This window comes from Phasianus colchicus, chromosome 1 (genome assembly GCF_987193195.1).
Source record: "Phasianus colchicus chromosome 1, bPhaCol1.hap1.1, whole genome shotgun sequence".
In the NCBI taxonomy this organism is placed as follows: domain Eukaryota; kingdom Metazoa; phylum Chordata; class Aves; order Galliformes; family Phasianidae; genus Phasianus; species Phasianus colchicus.
The window spans coordinates 133,281,910-133,295,603 of NC_143436.1; the positions used below are offsets into that span (position 1 = coordinate 133,281,910).

The 13,694-nt window shown below is 37.5% G+C and overlaps 1 protein-coding gene across 1 annotated transcript in view; it reads right to left on the bottom strand.

The window, feature by feature from the left end:
• Positions 1-301: 301 nt before the first annotated feature.
• The window catches only part of VWA3B (von Willebrand factor A domain containing 3B), a 69,930-nt gene continuing 56,537 nt past the window's right edge, over positions 302-13,694 (bottom strand). Inside the window, 8 exon segments of the mRNA XM_031605255.2 lie at positions 302-479; positions 481-566; positions 569-682; positions 5,088-5,326; positions 8,298-8,398; positions 8,877-9,017; positions 9,662-9,786; positions 10,068-10,188. Coding sequence (XP_031461115.2) covers positions 444-479; positions 481-566; positions 569-682; positions 5,088-5,326; positions 8,298-8,398; positions 8,877-9,017; positions 9,662-9,786; positions 10,068-10,188 — 963 coding nt within the window. The 3' untranslated portion in view covers positions 302-443.

Here is a 13,694-nt window from a genome sequence, read left to right on the forward strand (position 1 = left end):
ACTGGTATCTGAAGTCAAGTTTGTGAGAATGCTTAATGTCTACCTAGGCTGATATGCCAAAAATGTTCAGAATCTTTCACCCTCTGAACAGAAAGCCCTAGACAAACCATAGGATAGTGCCACTACATCCACAAATAATACTTCAGTTGGGGTGAGGATATTTAGTGCCACACAAACAAGTCCCCCTGCCATGTCCCATTTCAAATGTCATCTTGCAAAGTGAATTCCATGTTACATTTCTTTGATAGAGACTCTAATAGTGATACTTTTCAGCAGCACAGCTGCACCTCTAATATTTTCTCTTTCATATCTCCAAAGTAAGTCTGCAAAATGATAAATATTTTAGCACGAACTAGTCAGTTTATTTTTGATTCAAGCAATAAAACTTCATAGCTGCACGCGCATACTCATCCATTCCTCACTAGCTCCTTCATCATGCACTCTTATTGCAGCTTCCTTTGTTCTTTGCTGTGGTGCTGAAGGCTGCACTGCCAATCCTTGCTGCTCCAGGTTTACTGCAGTAATTCTGGTGGTGTTGCTTTTACTGGACACAGGAGACTTTCTGCAGAAGGACTGTACAAGCAGCAGGAATGCTCTGGTGAGCTGGGTCTTGAAGCAACCGACGGCAGCAGAGCTTGACACCTTGATGAACACCAGGATGATGAAATGGAGAAAGAAGGTGCTAAGGGAGAATAGGTACTGTTTTAGTGAGAGAAAACAGTGACCCTCCATCAGCACAAGTATTGCAGTCCAACATCCCTCCGCACACATGTGCACACACCCTGCAGTTTATCATTGAACAAATGACTCCAAGATGGACACAGAGCAATAGTACTTGACTTTTTTCTTTCATTCTCATGAGTTCAAACCAGTTTGCTTTTTAAGTATTATCATCTTGTAAGCCTGAGGGTGGGGTTTTTACATGCCGACCTTTGTTCCAATTCTTCATTGGGAACCATCTCCTGGCCACTGCTGGGGACAGGGCACCAGGCTGTAGGACCTCTATTTGACCCACTATAACCATGCTCAGCTTCTCTGGTTTGCTATTAACAATACTGTGCACCTGGAAAACCACTTTTTACAATCATATTGAATGTGGCCACCAACTATTAAGCACCCTTCTGGCACAAAAAAAGACAATCAAAATGAGTATCTGAAGACCAGAAGCACTAGAAAAAAATGAAAAACAAAACCAGAAAAACAACAGCAAAATAAAAAAAAAAACCAAAAAAAAACAGGAAGAAACAAAACAAACAAACAAAAAAAGAAACAACACAAAGAAATCACGGAATCACAGGATATCCCAAGTTGGAAGGGATGTATAAGGTTCATCAAGTCCAACTCCTGGGGAAGAGAAACATATGCAGTATTTTGATGTCATTCTTTATGGTTTGGGTTTTTTGTGGTTTTTATTTGGTTTTAAATGATCATAAGAAACACCTGTACAGTGGAAACCAAAGCTGGGAGGTAGCTGAAGAACGAAGATGTGGTGTACACAGTGAGAAAGCAGCAACGCATATGGAATACATGGAGGAAACAAGATACAAGTATAATTAGTTTTAGAAATGTTGACTGTGTTACCACTGAAAAATCCTGAAATGAAAAGCTTGATAATCTTGATAAGCTTGGTATCGCCAAGGTTGAAAAAGACCTCCAAGATCATCTAATTAGAAGTGTGCCTTTGAAAATCATCTTCTGCATGCACAACATCAGTATTTAGATACATGAAAGGCACATTTTGATGCTTCTTGAGCAACCTAAGAGACAAAAATCTGAAGTTCACCTGTGGAAAGTTCAGGATATTTCTTGACTGTATCTGTACTCTGCAATACAAACACGTTACTGAACTAAAACACTGAAAGCTACTGCTGCCATACTACTACCTTAAAAAAAATGAAAGACATGCTGTTAAAAGAGTGTGCCCCATCACACACTATTCACAAACCATTTATTTTCTTTAGACAGTGCACAGTCTCTCTGTGTACCTTCCCAAGACGCTAAAACAAACCATTCTGGTCTTGTTATAAGAAACTGGGAAAAATTGCCCTTCCTCTCCCACCTCACCAACATATGCCAGATTCAATGGACCTGCATCTTCTTCCATTCCACATCTGTATGCTTCCATCTTTATGGCAATATAGCTGATTCCCACTTTAATACACTTTCCTCTTTAGATGAACAGACAGCCTTGACAAGGAGAGAGCCATTGTGGGTAAGTTGTAACATGCTATCAACAGAAAAACAAAAGCTAAATCTGAAGGCTGCTGGGGAGCCCTTGACAACACACAGCTGCTCTAAGTAGCAGATGCAAGCTTAGTTGGACTGATATCAACTGCTTATTAAACAAGTCATGACCAACAGATGGGAGCACTGCTTTATAATGATGGCTCCAAATGGTGAATGAACTATCTGCAAAATGAGATTGGAAAACAAGTGGGTGCTAAAAATGTGAAATCCTGATGTGGGAAATGCAGCCAATCCCCCAGACTGCCAGGTGCCACAGCTGTGACACTTTTGAACTCAATTCAGCTGAACTAGATTTGCCTCAGAAAAGGATGGAAAATGATCATTTTGAGAGGTCCCCCACCTACCCCATATTGGCAGTTACAGTAATCATCAGTGTAATTGCTTCAAGTCACATCTCATTATAAATTGGAAAGAGATTTGGGTTCTGCTTGCTATGATTTGCTGGTTTGTTAGGCCCTGCAGATTATTATTGCATATCACATCTGTACTTCACTCAGAATTTTTTTCTGATTCAGTTTTTAACTAGACCACCATTTCGGAAAATTAACAAGGACATATATGAAAAGAACATTCATTTTAGGCATTGCACAACAGAAGGGTGACTAGAAAGATAGGAAGAAGAATTTTTCTGTAGAAACAAATACATATTTTTTAAGTGCCCATAAAAATAATTGCAATAGCCAATGAGAAAATAAGGATTTATGATCTTGTTCAACCAAATAGTTGTATATTAGAGCTACACAAAGATTCATTGGCTCTCTTAAAGTTAGCAAGAGTTTGCCAGGACTTCACTCTCTTATAAACAAACACACTGAACTAGCTCAAACTACAGGAGCAGTAGGCACGCATATTAAAATAATAATGTGTTAAATATAATAGTTCTGGAAGAAGTCATTCAAAATTACACATCCACACAATAAGGAAGCCAAAATACACTAAATACAATACAACTACTTGAACTTTATTAATTTCTGTTGTTTCCCTGAGTAGGAACAATAGGAGAGAGTTATTGATTCCTCGGGAATATTTTAGCTCAGAACAAACCAAATCACAAGCAATTCTAAATGCTCCCTTAGTTCACCCAATAGCCACAGCTCTGTGGAAATCCAAGGCTTCATGGAAATGAAAGGTTTCATCAGCCAACCATGTAAGAACCATGTTGCTGAAAAATCCATCTCTATATTGGGCACTGCTCACTCAAGTCAAGAAGTTACTTTCTTACAGAACACAACAGGAATGTACATGTGAAATGAGTAGAATTGTTTGCAGGAAGACATGCTGATTAACACGTGGATGAATTACAAAGCACAGACCAAAGATACATTAGTTAATACATATATATACATATATAAACACAGTTGAAACAGATGTGTGTTGCACATCTGATATAATTTACAAAACTATATACACAAAATACTATGAAATCATTAGCATAGTTTGAAAGTGGGACAAATATTTGCACCCAGAAAAGATAAATACACAATCCTATGCAGAGATTATACCAGAAAGTATCTCATAAAACTCTGTGAGGATGACCACACACCTTAAACATCTTTATCATCTCTTTGACCTTCTCCTTTCTAATGAAACACTTGCAAACAGAAATTTAAGAAAAAAAAAGAAAGAAAGAAAAGAAAGAGAAAGAGAAAGAGAAAGAGAAAGAGAAAGAGAAAGAGAAAGAGAAAGAGAAAGAGAAAGAGAAAGAGAAAGAGAAAGAGAAAGAGAAAGAGAAAGAGAAAGAGAAAGAGAAAGAGAAAGAGAAAGAGAAAGAGAAAGAGAAAGAGAAAGAGAAGAAAAAGCCAACAGGGCCTATGGTGCAATCAGAAGAGGTCAGGGGATCCTCCTCAGCACATTCAACCTGCATTCCACCTTGAAGTACTGACAGAGTCTTGATAGAATATTATGAAATTATTTGGTAAAGCTAAGCAGGATTAAAGTGATAGATATTCACTGCTCTTTTCATCTTTCTATTCAACCTGCACAAAATCAATAACAGGATTTTGCTGATCATATTAGCATTTCATATTTACACAGCATCTGCATCTCAAGACATCCAAGAGAGAGGAATCTGGGATAAGTGAGTATTTCCAGGCTGATGAGGCACTGGGACAGGTTGCCCAGAGAGGTGATAGATACCCCATCAGACTGGACAGGACTCTGAGCAACCTGATTTAGCTGTAGGTGTCCCTGTTCATTACAGAATAGATGATCTTTAAAGAGCCCTTCCAATTCAAATGATTCTGTGATTCTATGACTCTATAAAAATCCTGTTATCTTTCCACTGACAGTAGTCTCATTAAAAGGAAGAGCTGGCCATGGCAAGCTATGGTGTATCAGACTAGCCCAGGTCTCTACTGGAGCAGTGACAGGCAGTACAGATACTGATGTCTGTTTTAGCTGAGCAAGCTCAGACACTAAAAGCAATTTAACCTTAAAAGCATAGAGCTCCATGTGCAATAATGTAATATCTGAGGTAAAAAATGTATCTTTCATCTAACAAGTAACAAATAGTAGAAAGATCTCAATTTACAATATGCTTACTAGCAGGTACTAAGGTTGATGTTACTGCATCTTCACTGCTGCTATAAACTTTTGGGAAATTAAGGTAGGATATGCCAGAACATACTTTATTCATTTATTCCCTTTGCTGTGGAAACAAAGAATGATCAGTGTGAAGAATGGTTTCCAAAGGAGGTGGATGTATGCCATCACATAAGACAAGGGAAAGCAGACTGGTCTAACACCCAGAAAAGACAAGAGAACCCTAATTTCTTTTGTGGGGATAAACTAAGGCCTATCAGACCTGTTTAGTCCTTAATACTTAGAATCTAATTCTTTACCTTCAAATTCTTCTTCATTGCTAGCCAGTGAATTTCTTCCTCTGTGTTTTACCTCCCTCCTGGAGACAAGCAAAAGATTGGAGTCCATCATTCTCCCCCTGGCATGTCTTTTGTCCTCTGCTCTCCTCTTCTTTTTCTGTTTTCCCCTGTTCCCTTTCACAGTACTTTGCTCTGCTACTTCTCCTCCTTCATTTTCCAAAGATGAGTGTAGACGGGGCTCTGGAGTCTCTTTATCTGGGCTAGAAAGTTAGAGAAGGAAATACACTAAGCTCACATATCGTATACTATTTTAAATCCTTTTTTATATGACATAGATTTTATCCTCTCCCACATCTTACACTGCTGACAAGAGAAGGACTTACTGTATTCTTGAGCACTTAACAAGGCTATGAGTGCATTATAATTTAACTTCCTCTTTAGTTACAAAATATGGACAGAACAGCCTAAACTAGCATGCACTGTTTCTCTCTCATCTGTAAATATGATATTCCTTGCTAACATAATACATTCCATTACTCATCTAAAAATACTTTGGACAGTATCCCTGTTAATCTCAATCCTAATACAGTTCAGCAAGAATTCATACCCTTCATAGCCCATTCTCACACCATTGTTGAACTGTCTAGAATTTGCAGAATAACTGTGACCCAAAATGTAGTTACAGATGTCTCCCTGACTACGCTAAGCCCAACGTTATCAGAAGTGCCTCAGAACTGAAACAAGAATTCAGGTACGTGGATTTGCTGACATCAAATAAGAATGGTTCCTCAATTTCTGGCTCAGGCCCCTATTTGGATCTACCTTACAAAGGATTTGGGCAATAATTGTCTTTTTTGATGGGGGCCCTGATTGTGTGGTGTTTTATGTTTGGAACTTGTTGGCTACATTTGCAGAGCCCACAGTTATTTCTTTCTACTGTAATGGCAGAAAAACACCCCAAACAGACAGTGCTTGATGACATTAAAATAATGGGATACACATTAGTAGTTCTAAAGATTAGTGAATTAAACACAACTCCTAGTACACACCCAAAAACAGACATCAAAAAGACAATCCCAAAGAACTCAGAGCTGAAGATTTGGACAAGCTATTGGAATACAAGAGCCATGTGCACTGTGCGCTCTCTGTCAACAGGGAAGCATAGGCTTTCCATTTCATATTTTAGTTTCTTACTTCTACAAGACTTAGCATAAAAGAACCATCTTGCTTTGAGCTTCTGATATCAGTATTGCCATTAAGCCTTTTGTTTCCATTAAATTATTCTTCTGCTTTGTTTATTTCTAACAGCAACATCAGTCTGTCCTTAGATCTATGCATGTGGATGAGCAATACGCTGCACTGCTTCCCTCTGGTCAGTATGACACGAGAGGCAGGTATCTCACTTAGAACATAAGGAATAATAAATTCCAGCTGGATGCACACATCCATTCTCACTGAGAACTGGAAACTCCAGTAATGCTCTGTCATAGCATTGCTAATATTAGTAACTGATTAATGAGTCACTAATGAAATAGTTATTTAATGGCTTTGAATGTAAACCTCCTTGTAAAAGGAAAACAATCTTTCAACATGGCATTCTGGTTACAAAAGCAAACAAATACAAAGTAAAATCATGGCCAGTGTGGCTTTTTGTGTTGCAGCCACTGAGTTAATGTAGTCAGTGCCCAGAAGAGGACAGTATGTAGTCTACATGATACGACACTAACACATTAAGCAGCAACAAAGGAATGGGATTTCACTTCACAAGTATGTGGCTTTACAGAGAACATGAATCCTAGCTGAAAGCACTGCAAGCAATAGCAGAACATTCTAAATTACTAAGTGCATTGTCAGAGACTGTCTACACGTAACTCACAAAGCTGCAAAAACTCACTGCAGAGAGTGACAGCTCTAAGAAGTGGGAAATTTATAAGACTCTTAACTACACAACCTCTAGAGTACAAGGCTTCTATTGGTAATTCTTGAAAAGGATGGAGAGAAATATACTGCATTAGATGTTGAAGTAGGGAATGCACAAAAGAGCATGCTGCTATTCTGGCAGCAGAATTGTGGAATATTGTGGATCAGCACTAACCACTGAGGTTTTATTGGTACTTTAACATGCTTTACCTGAGTTCCTCATATTAGGTCTATCTACACTGACTGTATGCTAAAAATTTACTGTTAATGTAGCACCCAGTGCCAAAAGAGGACCCCATGAATCCAAATGGATCAAATATATGCCAAGTTCAGGCCTGCAAGTAGCCATCTAAGGTAAGAGAGTCTTGGTTTTAGATGCTCAGCTGTCTTCATCACTTCTCAATAGCTGCCTTAAACTCTGCACCACAAATTGTGGCATTCAATATACATCCATAGAGCTAAGGCACCTCAGCTCCCCTCTCAAAACTGCCACACACTCAGGTTTTACTGCTCTGAGTCCCTTTGTGTATCTGGGCCTTGCTGTCTTTAAAATACAGCTGATCAGACATAAGTAAAAGCATTAATAATGTTGCTTGGAAGCACTTCTCATGTTCCTTTAATATGGGTAATTTGAGGACAATCTGAACAGTACTATCCTCAAAGACAGAGACATTTTACAGGCCAAATACTAAAATAGCACGTAAGTTGCCATTTCAAAAATCATTGTTTGTTTCTAAAAGCTACAACTGCTGAGAGAAAAACCAGAGATGATGTAATGAAAATTTCAGACTTTGATGCTTTGGTGTGATCAACTATTCGGCTTATAAAATTTATGCTATTTGGGGTTATGCCAAAATCTGTTCTATTTAATTTAAAGCCTGTAAAATGCACGCTTTTAATGAAAATCTATTCTTTTGGGCTGTGGGAGCAATACTGTTTGAAATATTTATTTCCTCTTCATTAATTTAACTTCAGCTATCTGCTCTGCAACCTGGCCAGTGAATATACAACCAAACCTGTGATCACAATCTGGAAACATTATGTAGAAATTCACATTTCGGCAATCCTGCAACAACTTCAAGCCATGATGTATCTCCAGTGTTTCCAAAATGAATATAGGACAACAAATTGCCAGGTAATAAAATTTGCACATGCATGCAGGTCAGATCACTTGACATGTTAAGAACAAACCAGATCATGGCAGCAGTAGAGAACTACTCATGGAAGTCTGAAAGCACAGTTGATCCAAAAGTGCAACATTTAGCATTCACATGAAGCAACTTTTACATTTTTAGATTTGAGCATACTCACATTGTAGAATCCACTCTCTGCACCATTCTTATATACCGACAGGAGAAGGCATATTTGGTTTGACTGATTTTAATAAGGCAACTTCTTACGCAGTGTTCCTGCTGTAATACCATCAACATTCATTTAATTTAAATCTACAGCTCAGAAACAATGAAGAAATACAAGTATAAAAAGCCAAATGGTTTAATGCAACTGTTATCAGCCTCTATAGATAACATTTTCAAGTACAAAGTACATTTTCTTAATATTGCACTAAGAAAAATGCAGTACAGTTATCACAATGGCTTACAAACAAACATAGTGAAATGAAATGAAGATTGTACCAACTGTGATGAAAACCCTGTATTTCTCATTAGCAGCACAGAGCTCATGAAAGCCACCAAATGAACTATCCTACAGGATTTTGCATTTCGTATTTTTTATATTGGCTCTACATTGGGCCCTGAATTCTGAATTACTTTGGTTAACTGGAGACAGGAAACGAGGCAGTGAGCTCATTAGCCTGGAAAATTATGTCTGCCTCATCAAAAATTGAATGATTGTAACACAATTATAGTTTCATTTTCTAGTCATACTTACTTTCCTGTTGCTGAACATCAGAACTGTGTAGAGTTTAGCACCCATTTTCCCCATTTCTGGTGTTGCTATGACAATGGCAGGCACATAACAATAATTGTTCCCTGTCTGTGTCCCAGTTCTGGCAAATACGTAGTCTCCCACCTACACACCAGGAAAGAACCACATAGCTAGTGAACAAGGCACAGAATTAAATATTAAGAAATATTTAAATGAATCATCATTCTGTTGTGTTCCCATGCTTTAATATGAATCTTAAAAAGAAAATGAATTTGGTCCTTGCATGTACTGATCACTCATCATTTCCACCAAATCAGTGAGAAAACACAGCAAAAAAAAAAAAAGGACGAAGTCCTACTAAAGGCACCAGGACTCAACTAGCAAGCTGAACAGAATGAGAACACTCTTGTAGATCTTTACCACCTTGAACTTTTGTAGCTTAGTGGGCTTTTAAACTAACTTTGAGAATTTCAGGCTATTGCATATATAAAAGTCTTATATAAATGTCAAGTTAAAAATGGAGATGGAAGCTACATTTTTTAGCTTCAAATTCTGCAGATCTTCTCTGGAATAGGATGCTCCCCTCACAGAACACCAGGAACTACCTGGTCAGGATTTGCCTTCATTCTGAAGGGAAAAGCAGTATGTCTCTAGATTTACCTACATTTAAATGTGCTATCACTAAAGACTCTTCTATGATACACTATCCTTTTTTTTCAGTGTATTAACAAAGAGACAAAATTAAAAATGCGTATTTGATGTCACAGAAAATACAAACAATTTTTCACCTGTAGATATGTACATGGCATGGCACCTCCCACAGGCACAATGAACTTCAGAGGTACAACCCAGCTCTCCCCATGGTTGAAGTCAACAAGTGCGCAGGTAGAACTGATATTCTTTATCACAGTTCCTAAAAGAACAACACTATGAAATACTAAAATTATTTTTATCTCTTGTCATTTTATAAAAAAATTCTATAGGCTGTTAGAGATCACTGAGTTCAAATGTATCTATACTATATTCTTCATTTGCATTTAGCCAGGATAAATTTTACCAAGACAATAGATAAGTTTTTCCCTAAAAAAGAAAGACTTAAAATGCATTCTTAATAACACCATAAAATTAAAATAAAGTAGCCAAACAAGTAACGTTTCACCAGTAAATACTTAAAATGTGGACAAAAATATATACCTGGATAATAAAATCCTGTGATGTCTGATCTCGCAATCACTTTCTGTTTTTTGAGGGTCACAAATATTCTGTCCTTTCGTTGCTTTTTAGACTTTGACTTCATAGTGTCTTCTTCAAGTCTCTGCAATTTGATACAATTACTTTTGTTTTTTTCTTTTTCCACAACAGCCAATCAGCCCAAACCTATCCTTTGGAATCAGCTAAAATTTAGGGAATAAAATGCACTGAACTTTGTTATTACCATTCACAGAATAGCTATAAAAAGAACACTGTATATTACCAGAAGCACTCATGGATAAGATTACCTATGCGTTTTCACTATTAAATCTCATTTGATATGGTCACAATAATACCTGTATTTTAAGTGTTCAGGCAGAAATTTACCTTGATGAATCATGGCTGTGGCTGCCATTTTTGTAAGAAAACATTTACAAAATTGGACAATTCATATTCAAGAATGAAGTAAGGAAAAATCTACTTATCTTTATTCCCAGGTAGGTGTGTCTTCAGAGTAAACTTACCTCACAAAAGATCCTTAAAAAAAAAATCCCCCAAATGAGTAGAACACACACAAAGGAGGGTGTATTTTAAATGGGAGATGTGTCGTTTCTTTCCAGTTTATACTTTACCCCTACAGAATATTAATTATACCATCACTTCTGTTTTTCCAGCTCAGCCTAAAACAAAGGCCCTTCAGAGCACTTAGCTTCTGCTTGAACCTGGCAAAGGCTGATTTGACTGCAAAGACTTTCAATTCCACAGACACAACAAGGTCTTTGGGTAAACCATTTACTTCACTCTAAAGGGACAGCTGGTGCTGAATATTTATTTTAAACTAATTTGTAATGCTTGACTAATAACTTGGGCAACCTCCAGCGGCCCTCATTAACTCAAGTGCTAAAGAGTGTGTGAGTACCGACAGTGAAGGCTTCAAGCAGAGCCAAATCCAGGTGGCTCAGGAAATCTGAAGCCAAACCCATCCCTTTTACTAGCACACAGCCTTTAGGTACCAGTGTGACTGACCCAGGCACTCCCAGAGTGCCTATTTCAGGAATGTCATTGGCCAGGATTGCTGGACCTGAATGATTGGGATTTCCACTCTGCTTAGCTCTGCTTCTGATGAAAAAAATGCATCAAACCACACGGGGTAAAGTCAACTTTGTTTCCTATGGCCAAAATCTGCTGTATTTTAAAATTCTCTTTCAAATACATTAGTTTTTGCACCTTCCTACTGTAGCCGAGAATGGATAGGAAGACTGTCCACAGGTTTCATGGCTGAAACTTTGGCAATACACAAACCAAATACCTCCAGAACCAAAAAACCACTGTTCTTCATATGATGCCAGTGGCAATGAGGCCTTTCTGTGTAGGCTACAATCTAGTTTCATGAAAGAGCCTAACTTTTTGTAGCTACATTTTTTGTCTGTTCAACAGATTACTCCATTGATGACAATGGAAAATTTGACCAGACATTTCTAGGTAATTAGGAAAATTAGTTATAACTTTCTTGTTGTGCTACTTGGGATGCTCATTTTGCCTCATCACCATAAAGAGGCATCAGAAGAAAGACAGGAGATGCCAAAATGTTTAGGAAGCATATGAAATGTAGAAGAGGTGTCAACAGCTGGCGATTAGTGATCCTTAAACAGCATGGAAGAATGAGAAGTGTAAGAAGTAGGACACCAGGAAATAAAAGAAACTGCCAACAGAGAGACAGAATTTCCATTCTAGTAAACAATCAAGTATCCACAATAAAGATTTCATTAGGAATGATTAAATCAATCAGATCTGAAACACATTTTTTCAGAAAGAATGGAATCAGTGAGCTGCTGGAGGTCCCTTTCTGCCCAAATAAACATGCTTTACAGAACATATTATGCTTATTAATCACTTCAAATTATTTTTGTCACACGGGTCACAAGCAAGCATTAGCCTTACAAATTCAAGCTTATCTTGTGGGAATCACAGTACTTTTAAAAGTGTCTCCTTAGTTAGTTGGAGTGGATCCTTAGCAAGGAATTCAGCTCTGTTTCTCTGCAGAAACGGATGTCCATATACAGAAACACAAATATTTAGTATGAGGAGTGCAACGGTCAAATTATGGCCTTTAGGGACAGGAATACTTTCCATGAAATTGTGCTGGCCATTAACAGGATGCACTGACCTGGAACTGACCTGGAAGCTATTTTTGAAGAACAGTAATGCCAGGACCACAGAAGACCTGAAGTGGTCTAATTGAGAAGCAGAGGATCTTGAACACGTCTCTTACCAGGTGAAACATCATCATGCTATAAACAGCTTTATAATTCAGTGATAAAAACAACAAGAAATGGCAGCTGACTGTTATGCCTGGCAAATTCAAAAGAGAAGCCAGACAACATATCTGATGTCAAAACAGTTACTTATTACTACAACATAGTAAATGATGCATTCCTCATTTTTAAATGAAAGAAAAGTGCCATGTTGAAGAGGAAGACTTTGGTCAATGTGCACTTTAATCTGTACATAAAGAAATATCTGTAAATAAGGAAATAAATACTGAGTAAACTAAGATACAGTCTACAGTTAGCCCTCCAATTAGGCAATCATCAATTTTCAGCATTTTATATTTTGCTTCATAATAATTGTGCTTTTGGCCCTGTGCAGATGGGTGTCAGCCTCTCTCAACAAAGCACTGCCATAGCCTTTCTGTCACAGACAGAAACAAACAGAGCATCCTGAACACAGCTTCCTGTGAAGGTCAGAGCAGAGAGGGAGGATAACCAGAACATTAATTCAGTTGTAGGCTTAAACAGAAAGCTCCCATAGCAAGGACATCCAAAAAGGATTACTGATTCTTTTAAGAACTTGTGAAGGTATTAGGTACACTCAAAAGCTAAAATCTAAGATGTTTTGAGTTCAGTAAAAAAAAATGAGAAATCTGCCTTGTTGAATGGTAGTTTTCACCAAGTGTCATATCTGCTATTTTGTCAAACTAATGTAAAGTAGCTGGCAGATTACTTTCTATACCCATTTTGTAGACAGAATTCACACTTGGAAAAGCTTTTGGCAGTGTTTCAAAAAGGGTCCACAGTTTTTTTGCTGTTTTTTTTTAATCTTTTTTTTTTTTCCTATATAAGCAGTGTTCTAATTACATCTGCATTTCTGCCTCTCACTCTTAAAGCTTTTCAGTTGCAGATTAGCAATTACTGAAGATGGAGCTCTGATTAAGCTCCTAAAGCAGGTTGACTCAGGATAAGAGATTGCACAATGTTAATCACATCATGTCTGAGAGCACACATTGGTGTTCCAAGGCAACACTAAAAGTACAGAGTCAACAAATGACAAATGAACATATTTCTGCTACTTTTGTGTTGGGGCATTATATGGCATAGATAAATCAATACTTAAGATAACCAGGGAATGAAGTATTTTCAGATGAATGTAATATGAATCGTCTTCTGTTTTCTAAAGACATTAAAATGTTTTCAAAAGTACACTCTAAGTGGAACAAATTCTCCAAAATGACCGAAACCAAATGCAATCCTTCCCTTTATCATTAATTTTCATTACATGGACTGTCTTATCGTAATACATTCTTGTCAATTTAGTTTATATAATTCTTTTAGTAACTTATGTCAGTGTATG